The sequence below is a fragment of the Lissotriton helveticus genome, chromosome 7 (genome assembly GCF_964261635.1).
Source record: "Lissotriton helveticus chromosome 7, aLisHel1.1, whole genome shotgun sequence".
Classification (NCBI taxonomy): domain Eukaryota; kingdom Metazoa; phylum Chordata; class Amphibia; order Caudata; family Salamandridae; genus Lissotriton; species Lissotriton helveticus.
In genome coordinates this window covers 677,205,270-677,228,981 of record NC_136068.1, presented here as the reverse complement: position 1 = coordinate 677,228,981, position 23,712 = coordinate 677,205,270, and the positions used below count along the sequence as shown (strand labels likewise).

Genomic DNA, 23,712 nt, shown 5'->3' with positions numbered 1-23,712 from the left:
AACAGAAATGTTCACGGTAGCCTTAAACAGCGTTTCCACTCCGCTACTGTAAAAGTTAGCATGAGAGACTACAATTCCCGCCATGCCTCACGAGCCTCTGTCAGCCGCCTGCACCAAGGCGCGCGTGCAGGTTCTCAGTTTCTGCCCGTGGGCGGAGGATTACGCGCTTAGCCCCACCTACTAAGGCACGTGCTCTTCCTTGCTCCTCCCTTTTCTGACGCGCCCCCTCGTGGACGCCCCGCCCCGCTTGCAGGTTGTATATCCCGATGCGCCTGCGCAGGGTTCGGTATAGTGCTTGGAGAGGCAGAGGGGAACTCTAGAAAGCGGAATGAACATGGCGGCAGCTGGGCTGATGCGGGGTCTGCGGACTGGATGGGGTCACGTGCGCTGCTCTGTTAGAAGGAGGTGAGCCCTCAAGTGGGTCAGGGGATCGCGGGGGCTAGTTTGTGGGAGAGGGGTCAAAATGAGGTTGAATAGATGTCTTGAAGGGAGGGGTGCTTGGTGTGGGCGGTTTATTTATTTATTTATGCGTTTTTATATAGCGCGGACTTTACCCGAAGGTGTCAGAGCGCTTCTCAATAGGAACAGAACTGATACATGAGGAGAAAATTACAAGCGAACAAATTACAAAAGCAAACGTTAAGTTGCATGAGGCAAAAGTGCCAAGGGGCGTTAGAGTGGAAGGTGGTGGGTCTCTTGTGACTGACAGGGGAGCCTGGTAATGGGCAGAGTGAGGTGCGAAAGGTTAAGGGAGATAACAGAGTGACGTCTGCTGGGAGAGGTTGTGGATGGGGGAAGATGGGTAGCAGATCTCTTTTCGGGGACATCGGGAGGCTTTGATGGTAGAGTAACGGGGAGCACTGGGAGAGCACAAGTAACGGGCTTTTGAACCCGAGAAATAGCGGGCGCTATTGTGCCATGATGGACTTCAGTGTAAAGAAAGCCCGGAGTAGCAACAAGAGGACCTTGCAAGAGGTGAGCGCTACATGTTTTGTTTGGGGGTACGTAGTGGGCAATAACTGTCTCCTAGTAGGCTTAATCTCTGCGGCGTGCTGGCCTACTCACGCAACTGTATCGGTATGTGCAGTATCAGCGTATAGATCGATACAGCCAAAGCTGTCATTCCTCGATCTCAGTGTGCAAGCCTTTGTTTGTCCATAGTAATCTCGCCAAGCATACGTTCGTGGCGTTTCATATCAGAACATGCCAGTATTTTTATTTATTTTATGCGTTACTGATACATTAGGAGAAGAACATTACAATTGCATGCACATGCATCAGGACGTGGCGAGCGATTGTAGCCACTCCAGTCAGGTTTGCAGCAGTGTGTAACTGACCCGGTGCTGCCGGAGGGAGCTGGTTGGCACTCCCTGACTTCACGGAGCAGCGATGGATATGGTGCTCACGTCTCCATCACACATTGTTGCGAGCTCGGCCAGTGCTCAGATTACCTTAGGGGGCGAGTTCAGGGTCACATCTGCGCAGCCTATCCTTGGGGTCGATGAATAAGAAGCAGATATCCATGTGTAGGAGAGGAGAAAGGTGTAGTTTCGTTGCTTGCTGCCTTTCTCACTCCAGCCTTCCTGTGTTTGGATTTCTCGCTGGTGTTTCCTGTTTTAAGATCCGGTCAAGACGTAAACACGTGTATTCGAGCTGACCAGGGAGTCATAAATCAGGACCAGTTGTCATATTTTGGATGCAGAATGTGGAGGTCTCAGCACGTCTTTCATCAGCTAGATTAAACAATTCATTTTTGAGTTGCGCAATGGACGTTTTAGGGAGTGGGCACGATGGTCAATTGCGCCCCTCTCCTTCCGGGGTTTTTCCGAGAGAGTCATTATTCCGCCCCCGCTGTCTATTTCTCTACTTTCCTTTCTCCCTGCCTTCCTGTAATCCTATTCTCTATAACACGAATCATTTTAAGGATTTCTCGGGCCTCAGAAAAGATACATTTCATTTGTTTATGTGCGGCCCCGTCTTTGGATTTTAGCCTATAATTCAATTTTGTTTTGTTCCAAACCGGGGGCCTCAAAATATGTATTGCACTAACCTTCAAAACCTTTAAGATGGCACTGAGCTTAGTAAGTAGTACGTACAAGTCGTAACCTAAAAATGAACCGGTTATGGGTTTCTTGCACCAGTTCCACCATTATTAATATCATGTTAACATTCTTATGCTTTAGCTCGCATTAAAATAATCATTGCAAACAAAGGCTACAGCTGTTTTCCTCTTTGAAGTTCATAAAATGACCCCTTTCGGAAGTTTGATTGTGATATGATGAGAACATGGGATTTGTCCATTGCACTGTAAACAATATGTGGGAGTGTCCATGTATTAGTACACTTGTCCCAAATAACATTCGAATAGCCACATGGATTTTGACTAGCGTAGCGTACAGAGCTAACAGATGTATTATGGCCTTATTATACCATATCAGTCTCCGCTTTATAAATCCGAAACAGTTTTCTGTCTCCTGGCTTCTTATCATGTCAGTGTATTTGGGGATTGTGGGACCGTAGCACACGGTCACACACTTATATCAATGGTGGGCGCAACAATGTGTCGGGAGATACCAGGTTTGAGTAGAGTAGAAAATGTCTGTTGGCGGGTGAACCAGGCTCCCGCTAGTATCTTACGAGGCTTTTTAATGGAAGATGCGTTCTCAGTTAAACAAGTGATGCAAGAGGCTGGCTAGTTACATTTCAGTTCGAAAGTAACATTTTGTGACATTTTCATGGAATTAAGGAATTAAAAAAATATATATGGTTAATCCAATACAGTAGTTTGCGTAATTGCGCGTAGTGAAATTTTGGTGGGGAATGGCTGAATTTCGCCTGTTTAATTAGCACTATGTCTACTACCCCTTCCGCCGCCCCCCTTCGCCGGTTTCCATTTACTCGTCCTGTCAGCTGCGCCTGGGCCATGAGGGGCGCACACATGTCTGAGTGTTTGAACGAGTCCATGCCGCCACATCTCTGCTTCACGTAGGCGAGCCCGTGGCAGATTTACTGCCTGTACACATGCCAAGAGGGAGGGCCAGACGCAGGCTTCGCCTCTGCACACCAGCAGCTCTTGTGAACTCGACTTTAACTTTCTCTTTGGTATGACTATAGACGTCTGCCTGTGTTTCTGGGGAGGGGGCTGAAACGTATACCATGAAGAATGTACACACAACGAAGCTCTTTAGTGAGTAGATTGCTGAGCGGAATGTATCCTTTCCGCAGCCTACAGACTATGCAAACATTTCTACAGGGAGAGAGCTCTGTGAGGTCAGGTGGCGCTTGATCGTTCCTGGAAAGAGGTCGCGAGCTCCAGATGGCGCGCGCAGGAATGTACGTTGGTCCTGATACTCCTGCCTCATGCTGTCAAGCTTCAGAGCACGTCTTCTGTCACGTACAAGCTGTTTATCTATCCACCCACTCTCTGGGTACCTTTTGTAAAGAATTTTTGTTTGCTCCAAAAAATGATCTGGCTCGCAAACCGAACCATTGAGGTTCCCTTTGTGGCGTTATACTGTTTGTTTGGGTATAATTTATTTCGAAATGATCTTTACAATGCTCTGTGTGTGCACTCGTTGATGTGGTGATTAATTTAAGAACAGCTTGCAGCACATTATTTGGCGCACTCTTTGCTTGCGGATGCGCAGGAGCTGGCATATTGAGTGATGGGGCCATATATACTGCGGAGAGGGTGGGTGGCTTGGTCTTCGGTGGTCTTGTCAAACAGCCTCGCCTCTTTCGGGAACGGCGAACTGTGAAGGGAGCCCTTAACACACTGCAAAGGTGGGGGAAGGGCGGTGAAGCTTCTGACATCTGCATGACAAAACTGGCGGCCTCAGTGCGGTGTGAGGTCTGAATCCCACACTGACCTTTGCACTGGGTGAAATGCAGAACAAGCATTTGCAATGCAATAGGTCTCGCATTAGGAAAGTTTGAGCTATTGGTATTGTAAATGACACATTTTTTATTTACGTGTTGGTTTTGAAAATGGCAAAATTAATAGCTTTGTCATTTACAATGCCAATAGTTATAACTTTCGCAAATGTGACACCTATAGCATTTGTAATGCAATATGTGTTGTATTTACGTGGCTTAGATGTATTGATATTACAAATAACAATAGCTTTTAATTTTTTTTAAATAATTAATACTTGAATAAAAGTTATTGTAATTTATAATGGCAATAGCTTAAACTTTTGTAAATAACTTGTGAAGATTATGTTCAGTGTATTTTATTGTGACAAATTCAAGAACGGAAGTGAAATATTAACATCTTTTTGTGATATTTGTATTAAAGCTTGAAACATTGATAGAACATAGTTGAATCGGTTGTTGTTGAATGGTTGCACATATTGATGCTGTGGTGGCGACGAGTGATGCTGTGGTAGCGCATAGCGATGTTGTGGTGCCCCTGAGTGATGCTGTCGTGGTGCTGAGTGATGTGGTGGCGACGAGTAATGCTGTGGTGTTCAGTGATGCTGTGGTAGCGCATAGTGATGCTGTGGTGCCCCTGAGTGATGCTGTGGTGAGGGCGATAGAGTGAGGGCGATCGATAGAGGGTGCATTATGTGGATGTTGCAATGTTGCATATCTTCCAACCTCTCCTCCCAAACCCATGTCCCCTGGAAACACACCCCCACTCAGACCTAAAGGCCATGCTCTGAAGACTCAAACTTTCACACTTCTGTTGATAAAAGAAGGACCACTGCAATGGGTGATAACATTAATTTCATTTAGCACCGAGACATGGTACCTCCAATCCATCAACTTTCACTCGCAAGAAAGTAATGTGCCTAAATTGGGTACAAGTCAATGTGCGTTATCAGAAAAATACACACTGAAATACTCTGTATGTACACTTCCTTGCACACTGCACTTACTAATAGCACTGCAAATTGTAAAAGATGAACACTGGTGCTAGATAATGGAGATACGAACTCTCAGCTTGCCTTTACCTTATGCAAATTAATTCCTTATGTACTAACCAGACAGATTAGGCCCTTAAGTTTGCTACAACAACTTAAATTAGCTTTCCACCCTGCTACTAATGCATAATATAAAGCCATTTGAAGGATTATATTCAAATGTTTTGACCGTTTTATTATTATTATTATTATTATTATTATTATTATTATTGGGACATTTATAGAGCGCAGCGATTACGCACACCGGCGTGTCCACGCGCTAAAAGTGGGAGGGGCAGCTAGCAGGGGACACAAAAACTGCGTGGACAATCATTTAGTGTAGAGAAAGGTTTTAAGTTTCGCTCGGAACCTAGCCTCCTCCGGTTCCAGGCGCAAGTCCACTGGCAGTTTATTCCAATTAGTTGCCGCTAGGCATCTAAAGGACCTGCCTCCCATGCGGGCTTTCTTAATTCTCGGGATCCTCAGTAAGCCGCCCCCTGCAGATCTAAGCGCACGTGTTGGATTGTACACTTCGATCAATTTAGTCAGAGGGTCGGGTGCCCTGCCATTCAAGATGCGATGACCGGTGCAGAGGGCTTTGTACTCCACTCTCCTCCTCACCGGGAGCCAATGTAGCTGCTGGAGGGCCGCCTTAGAAGGCGCCCTTTTAGGCAGTCTAAGAATCAAGCGCGCTGCCGCATTCTGCAGCACTTGCAGGCGAGTCATGCTTTTTTCTGGAGCCCCCAGGTACAACAGGTTCCCATAGTCAGACCTCGCTGTCACCAGAGCATGAACCAGGGTTTGTCGGGCTTCAATCGGGAGTAAGTCAAGGACTTTCCTCAGCTTCTTCAGAATCCCGAAACAGACTCCCACCACCCGATTTATCTGGGGGCCAAAAGTTAGACCCGCATCAAACCATACCCCCAAATTGCGTGCCTCTTGGCAGGGGGTTGGGGTTGGTCCAAGGCAGGATGGCCACCATGCCGACGACCAGGCAGACTGGGCTCTCCCCACCACCAGCACCTCTGTCTTGCCGCCGTTCAGCTTTAAACAATTGATGGCCATCCATTCGGCAAGATCTTTCATGCACGAACGGAAGCCATCGGCGGCAAGACAGGGCGCGTGCGATAGGGAGATCACCAGCTGCGTGTCGTCGGCGTAAGAGACCAATTGGAGGCCATGGCTCTCCACAATCGAGGCAACAGGCGCGACATACATATTAAAGAGGGTTGGGCTCAATGACGAGCCCTGCGGCACGCCCTGGCCCAGGGGCACCCCCTTTGAATAGCAGTCTCCCTGCCTGACTCGAAAGCTTCTCCCATTGAGGAAATCATGGATCCATCTCAACGCGGTGCCAGAGATGCCACCTCTGTTCAGACACTGTAGCAAGATGTTATGCGCTACAGTGTCGAACGCCGCGCTGAGGTCCAGCAGGATCAAGGCCATAGTTTGGCCTGCATCCACACCCTCTCTCAGATGTTCCGTGGCCATAAGAAGGGCGGACTCGGTAGAGTGCCGTGGCCTGAAGCCAAACTGCGTCGCATGGAGCAGTCCCCTCTCTTCCACGTGCTTCATAGTTTGGGTATTGACCACCTTTTCCGCCACTTTGGACAGAAAAGGCAGGAGGGAGATGGGCCTCAGATTCTCTAGTACCTCAAAGCCTAAGTGGGGTTTCTTCCGGAGCGGGAGCACCACCGCCTGTTTCCACCCCTCAGGCAGCTTTCCTGATCCGAAAGAGACATCGAGGACGTGCCTTATATAAGGCTCCAGGACTTCCAGACTCTCTGCCAAGCGTTTTGGCGACACCGGGTCCCATGGGGACCCTGATTTGACAGAGCGGCACATCACTACTAATTCCTCAAGAGGGGGGGTGCGGAAGTATGTGATATGCCCTGCCGTCTCCGTGTCCCCCAATGCTACCTCAAGGTAATTTGTTTTTTGATAAGCCCACCCATACAACACACTATAAACAAGGTGGAGTGGTTCAGGGGAGACAAGAAGGCACTGCAGCTGCAGCCCTGCGTGCCCCTGCTCGCTCCCGCAGGCAAAACGCAGTGGGAGTGAACCTTTTAGAAGAGGTGGGACATGCACCCACCTTTAGCAGGCTTTGTTTTCAAAAAGACGCACCCAAAAGCCAACCAAATGCGTGGGGGATGTCCGACCCACAGAGGAATAACAAGAGCCTCTCAGGGCAGCGCATACGCTCTGCTAGGCTCGACCTAAAAATATATTGCTACAGGCAAAAATGTGTGTTTTTGTGGGGGGGTGTCTCAAAAACACATAGTACTCTCTGGCACTAAAGGGAACTACTGTGTGTGGATGTGTTACACGTGAAAGTCAGCCAGTGGCTCATTTGGGCTGACACTTTACCACTAATGCATGCTATATGACCAGGTACTGCCGGGTCCCCCTCGTCATACCTTTTCCCTGCTCACTTGTTGAACCTTGGGGAACCACATACCCTCCACTTTCCCACCAAGGCAGCTGCAATGGAAAATCAGCATGCAGCCATTTGGATTAGGGGGTTGTAAACCCCGGTCATATTTTATTATTAAACATAACAAAACATTAACTTTCATATTTACATTATTTTATTATGTAGAAAAGTCCATTCCATTGATATGTCCAGCTTTACATTGACATGTTTAGTATTCTAGTTGGCTATCCTTAACCTGTTTCTAATATGTAGCCATTACTGTCTTAAGCTAGATGTTCAACTCAAACCTTTTATGCGTATCCCTGTTTGAGCCTACGGCAATGTCAATAACTGGCCCAAGAATCGTGCTAGTGCCCACACTCCTACCGGAGTGTCTTGCGCAGGGGGCCCAGTTTGCCAGAGGTTACCTCCCCTAGGCCCCTCAATACTATCTCCATGGGGCTGCGGTGTAATGCCAAGTTTCCTGCGCCACAGTCTGGCTGAAATCCCTCTAAGTAACTTAGTCATACACAATTGTAGTAAAATCAAAAGGTCTTGGCTAGCAAAGACCTAAAAGTCAGTCAGTCTTGCATTGGGCGAAAGCCTCTTCTTCCCTTTGATGAAGATAAAAAGAAATAGTAAAGGCGAGAGAGAAGGAAATGCGAGAGAGAAAGAACATATAGGGAAGAAGGAAGAAACAAAGGAAAGAGAAAAGGCTCAAAGAAAATAAAAAGGAGAGAAAAGGAAAAATTAAAAATAGGTCAACTTCATAAAGAACAGCTTCAATTGAGCACACTCTTATGTCGTGAAATAACAGCAGTCAGAAAGGCAAAACATTCCAAAAGGAATTTACAACAACATTGGCAGAAGATGGGACCTGATAAAGATGGAATGTGCATCCAAAGCCTCCTGCTATCACATCAGGCTCTAAATAGAAAGAGAGCACTGACGTTTTTGTAAAGTAAAAACAAAAACGCCAGCACTGAAGGAAACTAGCTTGTGTGAGAACAAAATGCAGTTACTCAAAGTAAAATTAACCAGTGCCTTAGGTAGGCTGACCCATTGCTCCTTGCTATATGCTGTAGTTGGCAGAAGCAAAATATGAATTACACAATAGACAATCGATGAGGAAATGTGGCCGGAAGACCAATTATGTAATTATATTATACCTTTTTTGTAAAATCAAAGATCTTGGCAAACCGCCGACCCCAAAAAAAATTGAGAGGCACAAAGGTGAAAGAAAGAGCAACTGTTCTGCAAGTAACACCTATTTTCGATTTAGTGTTGGCGCTATGGGGCCTATTTTACGTTTCTAACTCTTGCACACAAATGAATTTTTTGAAAACTTTAAACCCCCAAAAATATTTTTGAAGCTTTACTGCAACCAGTGTATGCATTGTAGGACTCTTATGAAACATACAGTACGGATTGCATTTTTTAATGACGTTTTGGCTGCTTTTTCGGTCGAGCTAGAGTTGCGCATGCGTAGCATGCGCTGTCTAGCTCGACAACTATTGTTTTCAGTTTCCTGGGAATCTGAGACGGGGTTCGGACACGCGCCGATTGCACCTCGTGGGCGTGCACACCCAGCCCGGCGCCGTGCACATCCCCTGCCTCAGATTCCCAGCAAGTCAGCACACAGACACAGCACGCACACACACACACACACCCCTTCCCACCCCACTCCCACACACCGCCCCCCCGACCCCACTCACCGGGTCCCTTGGGCTCCTCTCGTCCCATCCATCGCCTCTTGTACGCCATCAGCAAGCGGAGAAGCGGCCAAGAACACTCTGCGCCTGAGCGGAAGTGTGTGCGCCCGCCTGACATCACTTAGAGGCTGAACCTTACGGTAGGCAGGCGCGGGCCGCAGGGTCCCTCTGACCCGATTCAGATCATCTTTCACCGCCGCTCCTGTCCAAAGAATCGGATCGCGTTGCGCGCCTCGTGAGCAGTTCCTTTGGAATGCAGGGGGAGTCTGCTGTTCATGAGGCGCGCGGCGCTGATAAGCAGGCTGGTTCTTTGTGTGAGCATTCCACGAGAATGCATGTTAGTGATGTTGGCACTGTTTTTCCAGTCGAATGGCAGCTGCGTGTTTATTTTTGCATTGTGCTTTTACTTAAAGTGAAAGTGCGATGCAAATTAAGAAGCAGCTGCGATCTCCTCTTTTCACACGCTGTGACTGTTTGGGCTGGGCGTCCGCCGACGGGCTGCTCCCACGGCTCATTTTGTTGGGTAAGTCTGCGTTTAATGAACATTTTATTGGTCGTGTTGTGAAACGAGCTGGAAAAGTTAATTTTGTCGTCCTTTTTTACTGGGAGTGAATCAATATTTGTTGTGCAGGCTTGTAAGTGATCTAAGATGTAATTGTGCTAGCTCCGGCGTCCCTCCTAGTCTTAGGTGCGTATTTACGCACTGACTGACAGTCCTGAGACCACTGAGGAGACCATCTCTTTAAAACTACACTTATTTCACTCCGCCAGGCATCCTTTCACTGCGCATAATGCTGTCCTACTGTGTGCTCTTCCTCTGTTCCTGCCACCTGCTGATCTTTCTATACATACTTACATGAGGATCTTTAAGTTGTGGTGCACTGCTTCCCCTCACCCCAAAATGTACCCCAGGAAGCTTGTAAGTGCCCTCTTGCATCTGTGTCGACAATGCAAGGGGATGTTTGTTTATAGCGGAGATTTCCTCTCCTGGCACCCTGCTCTGGGCACGGTAAACACAGGAGGGTAGTGTTACCAGACACAAAAGGTACTATCGCCTCTTTGAAAGGAGAACCGCTTTAATAAAGATTATATAAATGTGCCGCTAATAGGAGCTTCCTCTGCTGCAAGCCTCATAAGTAGGTCCGATTTCGTTTCTCACGACAAACAAAAGTAGTGCATGAATTGTGCTCCCGTGGGCGCTGCTCGTGCCACGACTGACGTTGTAATGGCCCGTTCTTTCATTTTATTAATTTTGACCTTCTATAGCGCCTTCGCAAACCAGACCACTTCTAAGTTCTTATATGCAAAATTCATCTTAAAAAATAATGTGCGCAGTCTTGCTCATGGATGCATTTTTACTGACCTCACTATGATGAAGAGCTAAGTTGCACCTACTAATTCACATATCTCAGGAGGCAGAGCGCACAAACGGCTGTTTCCCTATGTCACCTCTTCAATGCACTCAAACGGAGAGCAGAAACGGGGCGCCCAGAGGCCTAACTTCTATTTGTACAGCAGGTGCAGTGGCACCGGTCCCAGAACCCTGGTACCATTTAACCCTGATAATTGGTGCTATTTTCCTTGCACCAGGCCCAATGATATCCATGCTACACTACCGGCTCCTCCTTTGACCTCCGCCCATCTCTCCCTCCTATCTCCACGGGGCTTACATCCCTGCTGGAGGCTGCGCTGTCAAGCAAGCTCCTTGCTCCTCGGCTTTCCATTTCCAGCTGACAGCCCTGCAAGGGGCAGAGAAAGAGGCGCTGCTGACAGCAAAGTGTGGGATTTAAAAAGCATCCTGAATGAGGGGCTTCATAAGCGCCCCCACCGCCTTCAACCCCACCCGTGGTCTGACGGGTCATTGCATGACCTGCATTTCTATAATCTGTTTTACATCACTGCACACCCCGGACCTCCTGTGTGTTGGGTCACTTTAAATAACTTGTATTCAGGGAACGCACACAGCAGCTCCTGAACCCTACATGCAGCTCTGCTCAGAGTAATATGTCCTTTTCTGCGTTATGAAGCTTTGTCTGCAGAAGTCAGAAGTTGTAAACCTTTCTCAGGAATGACCGCTAACAATGGGCACTGATTGCTGCTGATGAATCGAAGGGCGGGGGTGAAGCAGGCCCGAGTATCTTCATGCGATCTTCATTGGAAACCGCTCACATGCCTACATTTTCTGAGATGTGTGCAACACGGCACGGAAACCTGTAGCGCTGCGCTGGTGCGAACTGCAAATACTGCGCAGCTCTGAATTTACCCCGTGTTACTTGCTGACGTCACTGGTGATGGTTTCGCGAAAAATGTCACTTTTGTGTAATGCTTAAGAGGATTTATCATTGTGTAATGGCAAATACGTGTGTGCTCCATGCACACCCTCCAGGACCACTCTTTACACACACACACACGCACCCACCCGAGGCTAAATCGGCAATATGCGTCCCTTTCAAGGAAGTTTCACGCATTGGCCATGGAACAATGGTACTATTTACCCTCTGTTCCTTGGTTGCGCCTGTTTTCATTTGGCGCCGGGATTTCACGCAAAGGCAGGTGCGCACATTTGCGTCACTTAGTGGCTCGTGCTTTGTGAGGAATCCTGGTGGTGCTTGTTTTTATGGCGATTATAGCAGACGAGTCCTGTGAGCACGTCTGGAAATTTCAAATGAGGCAACGTCCGCTTGCAAAGTGAACAAGCATTTGCAATGCAATAGGTCTCAGTTGTGAGCGTTTGAGCTATTGGCATTGTAAATGGCAATGCCTTTTATTTATGTTTTGGTTTTTAAAACCTAAATGAAAGGCATTGTCATTTACAAAGCCAATAGCCTAAACTCTCGCAAATGCGAGACCTATTGTATTCCAAATGCTTGTTAGAAGTGGGGTTGGTGTACAAGTCTTGTATGGGGACGCTAAACTACCCTAAAAGGGTGAGAAATGGCCACGACTTGGTAATAACCATATTTCATGCATAGGTGTGATCCACTTCTCCCACTGGTAGTTTGGTTCTGCATGCTCATTGGCTGGCACCCGAGCTCTCTGCATGCCAAGACCTAAAGGGCACCAGTGTGATTGGCTCATTGAGGTGCGTCATGCGTGTGTGATGTCGCACATGAACGCCATCTTCCCTTCTTTACTGACCACCAACGATGGTCTCTTGCACATCTTCCTAGACGGCTGAAGATCCTTTCTTGCAAATCAACAGCCTTCATGTGCTGGAAAGACTGATTACAAAGGAAGTACCCAGTTGAGAGCTTAACCTTTTAATTAGTATTGTGTGCAGGAAGTGACCCCGCAGATCAGCTATCGCCATTGTTAGAGGCACATTGTTCTGGGACAGTACTTGACGGGTATTCATTAGCGAACAGTGATTAGTTTCACTCTCCCGCCCCCTCTGTTTGGAAGTAGTCTAAAAAGAAAAAGAAAACAAGCATTTGCAATGCAATAGGTCTCGCATTAGGAAAGTTTGAGCTATTGGTCTTGTAAATGACAATTTTTTTATTTATGTGTTGGTTTTGAAAATAGCTAAATTAATAGCTTTGTCATTTACAATGCCTATAGTTATAACTTTCGCAAATGTGACACCTATAGCATTTGTAATGCAACATATGTTGTATTTACGTGACTTAGATGTATTGATATTACAAATAACTACCATTTTTTTCAGCATGCAATACACCATGGGAGTGGATACCCACACCCCCACTCCATGACACCACACGCGTCCAAACACAAGGCACATAAGGGTGTTACACTATAAAGCCCACCACAGACTCTCAGGCGGAATGAAGGACTCCACTTGAGGGATCTGAGTGGATTTTACCTGCGGTAGTAGGCCTTCTCCTCACAGGTTTACCCTTAAAACAGACTGTGTTCTCAAACTATTGATCGAGCTGTCACCATCTGGTAATCTCCTCATAGCTGGGTTTGAGTGACAGCTGCCTCACTCTGTAATAGATAGGGGTACATTTTAAGTGCCCCCTGCTCAGCAAATCATAATGTTCTGCAGTGGACAGTCAAAGAAAACAGATGGAACATACAGTGGACTCACAGACTGAAGTACACCGACGGAAAAGCAAGCAGGGAAGTCAGTAAAAAGTAAAAAGGGGCTAATGGCATGGTTGTTCGCACAAAACCCAATATCCTCTGCCTTTGCCCATTACAGTTCCCACATTTAAACTGCTTCCAAATGCACCCATTTCCCAGCAATATGATGTTATTGATATTATGCACCAAATGTGCTGTCCTGAAGGGGTCCCTGGACCAAATGCACCCTACATGAGCGTGACAAATTAATTAATTAATTAATTAATTAATTGATTAATTAAGGTTCAGTAGAAAGTATGGTGTTTATTCACGGTATAGATAAGAAAGACAATACACTGTTCATGTAGAATGACTGCCAACTCTAGTAAAATATCAAACCACTTCTAGTTACCCAGAGCAGTACCGCGCAGCTGCTCAAATCAGACACGAACTTCCAGGATAGGCAAACATGGACACATTCAGCTCTGCACGTGACTCTCTGTCTCTTGGTCTGAATAGCACGAGCTTTGAAGCAAAAAGTCGTAAGTTTCACATCATGGCGCCTTCTTACCTTTTCTCTGAGCTTTGCGTCCATCTGTATGGCCAACGACGAGGAGAAGACACAAAAAAGAAAAATATGTGAACAAGTCCCCGCCGGGCCGCCGCGCTGCCTGCGACGACCCGGAAGCGGTTGGGCAGCCGGCGAATCCCATCGCGGCCCCAACCGGAAGTCCCGCCCCATCGCGGAGAGAGAGCCACGAAGTCTCCGGATTCAGTCCCGGTCCCGAGATGGGGGACCGGGTGAAGAGCGGCCGGGCGCATGGGGAAGGCGGGGCTCTCATGTGGTGAGAGAGCCCCGCAAAGCGCTATTGCCGCCTGAGAGGCAGAACCGCTGCCGAGCACCGCCAGAACAGGTGAGTGTGTTGAGGGAGAGGAGGGGTGAGTGGGGGTGGGGTGTACGCGTGTGTGTATGTTTGAGTGTGTCTGTGCGTGCGTCTGTCTGTCTGTGTGCGCGTGTGTCTGTTTAAGGGAGGGTGCGTGTGTGTATGCAGTGTGTGTATGTGCGCATGCGTGAGTGTAGAGTGTTTGCGCAAGGGAATGAGGCAGGAGAGGGGCACGGCGCCGTGCGCGCTCACGAGGTAAAAACTGAGCAGATCTGCGCTCGTGCACCCTCTCCTGTCCACATTCCCAAAAACGGGTAGCAATAGTTGTCGAAGCACTGCAATCAATCCTTACGCATTGAATGCAGGTCGTGCTTCGACCTAAAAAAACGCATTCCCACTTTCGAGTCAGCTTTTTCTCTTCACTTTTCTGCTGGGGTTAGCTGTACTGTCTGTACTTCCTTAAGTGTATGCAATGCATTTCAGGAGCGGTGGGGTCCAGATTACTGCGCGGAAGGTGTATGAAATTGCTCTATAATGTTCTCCCTCCATTGTCTTAAGCACATTATTGCTGTACAGGATACATTCAGCCATTTTCATTTAGGGTTGTAAAGGTTGGCATAAAATAGCAATTTCCCAATAAGGACGCAAACTTAAAAAAAAGTTATTTTGCTATTTTCCAATAAACTTTTTTTCTCTCTAACGTAGTAATTTTTTTGTCGTTGGCCCAGTAAATTCTCATTTTAACCTCCTCTTGCAAGTAATGTTTTTGTTGTTCCCATAAATCCTCATGACCATATCCAATTTGTTAATGACCTTCATTTTGACTTTGTCATGCTACAGTCTGAATACTTTAAAAATAAATAATGTTTTTCTTCAACAGGGGATCCATTCGGTTTTTGAGCACAACAGCCACTCCATCCACGCGGCAAGAGAGCGGGTTGTTGAACCACAGTCATTCTGCGAAGGCTCTGACATTATGCAGGTGGCAGCATTATGGAGTGCCAAATACGAGAGAAACCACCACACCTTCTGGTGGCAGTTGTAGCAAGAACAAAGGAGAGGGCCACACGCCCAATAAATGTGCGAATTGCGTCAACCATTGCAAAGACCCAAAAAAGGAGGAGAGAGACTTGGCAGACCAGGCCCTCTCCTGGCTACAGAACATTGAGGATCCTGCCAACAGCACCCAAGTAGAGATGACGTCTGGATCCTCGCCCACTGGACAGCCCCAAGCTTCAGAGTTCGAACCAAAAGACGCCCAGCATAACAACACCGGAGAAAGCCAGAATTCCATCCCAACCGAGGGCGAGGAAGATCAAATGTATGCAATTCAAGCCCTGGAGCGCAAGATAATGTCTTTGGAAAGACAGCTTAGGGAAGTGACGGTGAGTTGTTTTACTGGTCAGGATGGAAAGTACAGTACTGCGCTGTATGTGTGTAACTGGGGCATCTTTCTTTTACTCTTACTTAGGGAAAATACTATGTTACTTGCTCGTGTAGTACTTATGCTACAGCTATAACACACACTTTAGTAATCGCGTGGATATGGAGCATTATGCCAAAGGATGAAATGTAACCAATACAATTAGAGAGTAGAAGAAACAGGACTTATTTTTTTTTTAAAAAGTCTTTTTTTTTTTTTTTTTAAGGTGACAAGTTTTTTATAACGAGAAAACCTGACCAGGCCAAATACATAGAAGTAGGACTAAACATTAGTATTTCCTTTCTATACAGAAGGACAACAGCTGCAGGAAACACCCACATAGGAATCCACTGAAAACGTACAGGAGTGTATGAGAAGCTAAACTTGAAGATTAAAGACCACGTTTTTTGATTTAGTGTACATTTTTAGATTTTAATGGGTTTTTGGAAGGCCAAGCAAAAAGATGTTGGGGACCTTTCTTCAAGTCCCATGCTCCTTCAGTAAGGCGTCAGTTGCATTCCTGATGGAGAAAAAAAATCTGGGCCTTATTTGTGGTGATGGTGCAATGAACTAGACCTGCGATGTGAAAATAATCTTTAACCTGGATCACTTGTTAGTTCAATGAGTGATTCGAGAAATATGGTGCTGTACTAGGAGACGAGTGTTTGCTTTCTATAGTTACTGCAAACCAAGTATCAGGACCGTACTCTACAGCAAGATGAGCACAATTAGAATACATTGCTCTGGACAGAAAAAGGGCCAGTATAGCTTGAACCCAGGGATGGCTGGCTACTCTGGTAGGGAGCCCTTTTCCCTAGTGCATTAAGCGGAGGAAATAACTAAATTTTCATATTTTGGCGATTAATTGCCAATCTTTTGAGAGATTGTCCTAAATAAACAAGATTTTCCCATTTGTAATTGGGTCCGGCAATTGACCCGGTACTTCAGATCAGATGATAGTTGATGCCACCACTGGCTCTCCTGTTGGCAAGATGTATACCTTTGGGTTGTTTAAATATTGCTTTTCATACCGTAAGGGTGCTTCAAAGTCTTAGTAGACTAGAAGAGGCAATCAAGCTTTGTCACTCCGTTTTAAAGAATCTGAATCTGCGTTGCGTATTCTAGTTACACCATTTCAGGACTGTTCATTATTTGGTGCATTTGTCAGATGTCCAGCCTGTTTTAGGACACTCACTGTCCCTCGTATAAGCATTCCTAGCCATGTTCAACATGCATAGTTCACATTATTTGGTTTATGTGCCATACACACTTTAAGCGGCAACCCGTGCTTTCTTGCATTGTTAACATATATACGTTGCTTTCTTTTGTATGTCCTTCTACCATTCCGGTGTGGAGGCCACCCCATCATGTACACTTGAGTTTACTATTTAGCCCTTATTAGTTCACCTGGGGTTGATGGAACTTACATTTTTAATACAAATTTTCTTATTTACTCTAGGTCAATGATTCTTAACTTTTTGACTTCTCGTGGACCCCAACTTAATTACTGGAGACCCCTGCTGAACCAGGTTTGGACTCCGGGACCCGCACAAAGTCATTACTGGAAGCTGGGAACCCCAACGTATGCTTTTTCGATTATTTAAACCTCCAAAACAATTAACACAAAAACAGAAACAAGCATTCATCAAACATGTACACAAATGATTAAATATTTTATTCACAGTCCAATAAAAAAAAATCAACATTTTAACCTGGAGGTTGGGGCCTGTCTAAATTTAATTGAGGCCACTCATTGCCCATACTGGATTCAGTTTGATGCACTTGCACTGCTCCCACGAATTACCGTAATATGAGGACACTAACTTAAAGTTTAGCCTCCACTTTAAAATTCCTTCACATTTACAGCCGAATTTGACATTTTCAGCTTTCCTTGTGCTTCTTTGGTTCTACCCACTTTAATAAACTGTTAATATTATTTAATTTTCTAAGGACCCCTTGAGTAGGCTTCACGGACAACAGCTTAAAAACCAATGCTCTAGATACTCGCCTGCCCTTCAGGGAAGCCTGTTGTACAATGGTGTCCATTAATGGCCAGTTTAGAAATCTCTTATTTTGGCAAGTTTATTGCTCCTAAAGCCTTGAACGTCCTGTTGAAAATATCTGTAAATGCATACGTTGGTGGTTGGAGTTATCACCGTTTTTTTTCCGTCTCCCCTCCCCTCCTATGTTGGCAGTATGTGCTGATAGATCAACTATGTTTCTGTTTATTAGTCCATTGTAGAGGCAAACTCCACTTGTGCGCTACCACAGTCTGCGCCAACCAATCTGAAGTCTCCCCGGAGTTGATTGCAACAGTCTTGCATTGGTTCCTTAGATTCTGTCACAGCCTTCCAAAGAGCCAATGGTTTATGTCTTCCCTTGCATGCTGCAGGTGTTTACGCTCTGTTCAGGATTTTCCTGTGAAGCCGCCGCTTTGTACACACAAAATGGGTGTTCAACTTCTGGACACGTTTTTACAACTTAATTTTTCTCTTTTGTGCAATACCAGGAGCTCAACATTGAGATCACATTTAATGAGTTGCTTTTTAAGCACGTAAGAGCAAGCAGAGATGAGGAGGGGCAAGGTGTAGGGAATAATTAAGAGTGGGTGGGGCCAAAGGAAGTAAATGAACATAGTATCTTATAAAGTGTTTTTTTTTTCTGTCCGGCTATTTCATTGCACTTCAGTGGATCAGGAGCGAAGTAGCTGGTAGAAGGATACTTTAGGGTTGGAGAGTAAGGGAGAAAGAAATGAGACATTTTGATCATAAATACTTGTTAAGGACATATATCCCAGGCCACTTTTCCAATAACTAATATTGCTCTTGTCCTCCCATGCAACCATCTCTGCATAATTTGCAACAGATAAAAGTATTTTTGAAAAGTTTTCAAAAGTAGTAACTTTGCTGTGTTCAGTATTTAACAAAGGTGAACTTTCCGCAGAAATTAGTAATGGTGGAAAGGGTTTTTGTCTGCAAAATGAGAAAAATACTAACCTATTTAAATGTAATTCAAAACAGTTTAAAGAATTATTTCTAATTTATCACAAACATGTTTTTTTTTCACGTGCAAACGTTTGTTACAACACAGACTTTGGTTGCAAGTTATTTCAAAAGAGTACTCAACGTTACAGAAACACCTCAAACATGGTGCAATTCTTTTTATTATTATTATAATTATTTTCTACGGTCTAGCACCTTGAATCGTTCAGTTGTCCCAGTGAAAAACGTGCATTATACATGTGTAGTGCACAACCCCATTCTACAAGAGTCTTTGCTGGAAGAGAAGCCCCTTGTAGACTTGGTGCGGGCACAGAGTAAAACTTAGACTGAAGACCAGTTCTAAAATGGAACTGCCGAACAGATTAAATAGCCATAATCAAAAATGGGGTGACGCAAAATAGTCCTGGACCTGGGTATAGTACGGTGTCAAAAACAGTGGTCACTGACCAGAGATGGGTTTTTGGATTTGATCAAGCTTACAATTGTAATTTCCTAGATGGGAGCTTATCTCAATTGCTCAAAGTATTTAATACAATTATTTAGGCTAAAAATGCAACAACCCAAATTATCATAGTGGAGAATATGCAATTTTTTTCTACCAACTCGCAGTAGTCTATTTTTCTTTTTCAACATCAATTTTAAACATCGGAGTCTCATCCACCTTGCCTTGTTTTTTCGGAAGCTGGATGAGACTCCGATCTACTCAGTGACCAATTCGGCACTCGCCACGAAGAGGATACATCTACCTCCTCGAGCTGGGGTGAGGATTCCGCCCCCAATAATCTGAGGACACGACACATAATTGATGAAATCCCTAATAAGATAGGGTTGTTTAACCTGAATAGGACTGAGCACTCAGCCGCAGACTTACAGGTGGCAGATGATACACCTATGAGACACCATTAGATGCCCTGCTTCGAATATTGATTATCCTAACTACCCTGACTTCCACATTGGAGGTTGACATCTGACACAGAGGGTGTCTTTCTCGTCCTGAAGAAGACCCGCAAGCTGAGGCTTACAATTATCCCACAAGCACTAAGTCGGGTCGCAACGTCGACGCCCACCCCATACCTTCTTGGACCACACATAACCCTAAACTGCTAAAACGTGCAAAAAAAGACACTCCTGATGAAAATGTACTATGTGGTAATAGTATCTGTGGCCAAGACACGTCTGACTGGAACTAGTGAACCAGTCCATGTTTCTCCATGTTTTTAAAAATGTCACATATCTTTGCTCTTTTTTCACACACTTTTCTAAACTCTTGAGCACCTCTCCTTTTGCACGTTCTCCTGAGCATCTTCTCTGTGTACCCTGATGTTGAAAAAGAAAAATAGACTACTGCGAGTTAGTAGAATAAAATTGCTTATTCTCCACTATGATAATTTGGGTTGTTGCATTTTTAGCCTAAAGAATTGTATTAAATACTTTGAACAGATTAAATAGGCACATCTTTTTTTACTTACATGTAAAAGTTCTTTATTAGTGATTACTATTTTTTTGGTAGGATACATGATAAATTCTTAGACGTGCCGTCTTAGTAAACCTAAAAAAATAGAGGTGAAATACTGCTGCAGACTATGGCATATTTGCCTTTTCTTGCCTCTTCATTTAGTCAGTCCTGACGAATGGAAAAAATAGCCTTTTTTGCCATATAATTCCAGAGGCCATGTTGATGGTGCCCTCTGCTGTCTTCAGAGGAGCGCAGGGGATCAGGACTGGTATAGTGTGTGCTTCATGTAGAAAGGGGAGCTTTTAGGAAGATTCTAATTGCCAAGACATTACATTGGATCTGGACACTTTGACTTGTCCACAGCCAGAAAAAGCAAGCCCAGACTTCTACTCTAGTAGTGCTTAATTATTTCTCCATAAATGTCAGGTGACATCTTGCTGCTTGAGCCTCCTCATTATCCCTGCCCATGTAACCCATGCTGCACAGTGGCTGCTAAGCGGACTTTTGGCAATGGCCAAGTAACGGGAGCAGAGCCCAAGTAAGGCGGCAGTCTATTCTAAAAGGTAACGCTAGCTGCACTGTGTCATGTAGCTGGGTGTTTACATTTAAGAACGTTAATTAAATGCACTAGTCTGAGCTGACCTTGATGGTGGCTTGCTTCAAATGCTGCTACAAAAACGATTGTGCGAGTGTTACTTCCGTTGAACTCTGAAAGTGAAATCACCAATCTTGTTGCGTCCAATCACGACAATGCCTCTTCTGTCGTTAATTTTTTTCCTTTTCATTTTGTGTGTCCAGGTTAGACATGACACGGCAGTGGCAGAAGCAGAAAACCTCAGGCGACGGACACAGCAGATCGTGGTGGATGCCAAACAGTTCGGTAAGAATAACGCGCTCTCTTGGCAAAGAAACTGAAAGTAACCAATCTCAGTTTTGGCTTCGGTCCCAGGTTTGGCTTAACATTGCCTGGGAGCGACCCAATTGCTGGTCAGAGCTAAAAACCTAGAATTTCTGCTAAACCTGAAACTTTTCCAGGAAATCACACTAGTAACAATGAACGCCTCTTCTTAAAGCACCGGTTGCTCCTTTTTATAATTGCAGTTTTCCTCCAAGATGGTGTGTAGGATCACACAACATAAATTGTATGTTTTATCTTGAAACTGAGTTTTGCATATATTGCTTAGAATTTGGGTTATGGTAGATTCAAACAATACTTTCTCTGAATTCTGATGTCTTCAGACTTTCATTCAAATAAATTGGATTTCCCTTCTTATTTTACATCCCTTCCATCCTCTGGACTATTGTGCGGCACGGTCCATGTTATTGTTATTTACCCCACTACTGAACTAATTCCTTTTGTTTTTTTTAATTAAAGTTTTATGTCATGTCTGAACCCGTTCCAGGCCAGGATCCTATCATGGACTTAATTTAAATATCCCAGCTTATGACTGCTTCGCTCAACACGTTCTGACCATTCTCGCTTTGCACTTTGTGGATACTGACCTCGCATCTAAATGATGCTGCCCTTTAGTCTAGAGAACCTTCAATGCATCATCCATCTTTAATTCTTGATAAGACCCCATCGCTTCCAGATGCTCCCCCTTGTGGCACTTGAACTCCATTCCACTTTATAATGAACTCCATTCCACTTTATAATGAACTCCATTCCACTTTATAATGAACTCCATTCCACTTTATAATGAACTCCATTCCACTTTATAATGAACTCCATTCCACTTTATAATGAACTCCATTCCACTTTATAATGAACTCCATTCCACTTTATAATGAACTCCATTCCACTTTATAATGAACTCCATTCCACTTTATAATGAACTCCATTCCACTTTATAATGAACTCCATTCCACTTTATAATGAACTCCATTCCACTTTATAATGAATTCCATTCCACTTCATAATGAACTCCATTCTAATTCATAATGAACTCCATTGCACTTCATATTAAACCCCCATTATTCTTTATAATGTACTCCATTCCACTTTATAATGAACCCCATTTCCCTTTATAAAGGTATTTTAAATGGAAGTATTGTGGAATGCAGAATCAATGTTCCCCTGCACGTCATGTGCATCTTTCATTGTTTACTACGTTTTGTTTGTGTGCTGCAAGGCCCATTACTCAGTTGTGACTTAACATTTCTCTTCTTTCTTTAGGCATCCACACTTTCTGCCGGGACTTAGTAGCCATAGCTGACTACCTGACCAAGATGTCTGAGGACCTGGAAAAAGAGGAGTCTGCTAGCCTCGCCGTGAAGGACGTCTCGGCCAGCGTGGCTGACGTGGAAGTCCAGCTCCAGGACATCTTCCAAAAGCACGGTCTTACGAAAATGAGTCCTGTAGGAGGACAATACACACCCTATGAGCACGAGATCGAAAGCCATGTTCCCACAACGGGGGTCACACCGGGCACTGTGGTTGGAGTCGCTCGAACTGGTTACCGTCTCCATGGCCGCACGCTTCGATACGCCCTGGTGCATGTGTCCATGGAGGGGCGTAATGCATAAGCGTGAACCTTGAGGCCTACAGTTAAAAGGGATCACTGAGCCATTAAGGCCAGTATGTGTGATACTGTTTGACCTAGAACATTTGGCCTAAAAATTGTTCGTCTTGAGCAAGCTGTTCAAGTGGCTTGCCCTCGGGCCGATTTAGGCAAACTTACCTCAGTGGCGATGGTGCCTCTTCAATTATGGGGATGATTTAAGGACTGCGATTCCATACAAATGTGATTGAAATATTGTGCGATGCTATAATAGTTTGTCGCGACTTCGCAGCTAGTGTTACTTCTTCTATGGGAGGGTTGGCTCAAAGGTAAGGGTGGAGATTGTTGAGAGCAGGACTGGCTTCTCTGGGGATCTCCATGTTACCCTCCTGGTCACTCTGCTTCAATTTTCTTTTTCTTCCATTTTAGTGAGGGCTCAAGCCGAGCCCTAGACTTTTTATGTTTGTCTGTCTGTTTTATTTATTGTATGTGGCAGCTGTTTCAAACACTTGGCCTTCCACAACACTATTTTGAATGATTTGCTTCTTTCCGATTTCATTCAACAAAGCCTCACAAAGATCTTCCAAAATGTTTACAGTAACCAATACCTATTGTACATAAGATATTTTCATATGTTTCTATTTACTAAAATAATTGGCATGTTAGAGGGAGATTTTTATTTTAGTGTTGGTTAATAAAAGTGAAAATATCTGTCCTTGTGATGCTTCTTTTGTCAAAGGCAACGTATCACCAAAGCTATATCATAGAAAACTGAGCGCAAAAATCAGTGCCATGCTTGTGAGGGCTGGCCACTGTTCAGTGTGGACATCCCACCGGTGCATTCATTACTTGAATCAAGGCGTCACACTGGTAGGCCTTACCCGCCCAGTCTGTGCTTCATTACTGGCTAGATCAGGGTAAGAAAGCAATAGCTGTGTGCGTCTCATTTTTGGGTTTGGCGTGTATTGTGCGAACACCATTGTTCACAAGCCTATTCTATTTTATACTTACTATATGGGGATTTGGGTCAGCCTCTTTCAGCAACACTGGCTTCTTTTGCTCTAAACCATCAGCCATTGGCTAATACTACTGTTTATCTGGTGTGTCCTTCTCCTGCACGCCAGTGCTAGAATTGAACTACATGAGGCATTCATCGGCAGCTATAGCCTTCTGACTACTACTGGCTCTCACTCGAGTGTGTCGTTCTAATATTTTACTGCTGCGTGCATTTGAACATTCTACACAGACTTTTTGGCTTTGTGTCTTTTTACATTTTGGCTTATTTCTTTATTCGTTTTCGTATACTTTTGTCTGCCCTTTGGCACCACAGGTTTGACATATGGATGTCGTCGCACCTGAAGTGAACAGTTAGGCTTCATGCGGAAAATGCT

The 23,712-nt window shown here is 45.0% G+C and overlaps 1 protein-coding gene across 1 annotated transcript; it reads left to right on the top strand.

Moving 5' to 3' along the window:
- Positions 1 to 275: 275 nt before the first annotated feature.
- GRPEL2 (GrpE like 2, mitochondrial) lies at positions 276 to 23,036 on the top strand. Its single transcript, XM_078652986.1, has 4 exons — positions 276 to 405; positions 14,820 to 15,324; positions 20,619 to 20,700; positions 21,997 to 23,036. Exons 1-4 carry the CDS (start codon positions 329 to 331, stop codon positions 22,344 to 22,346), a joined length of 1,014 nt encoding a protein of 337 aa, XP_078509112.1. The 5' UTR covers positions 276 to 328; the 3' UTR covers positions 22,347 to 23,036.
- Positions 23,037 to 23,712: the final 676 nt, after the last annotated feature.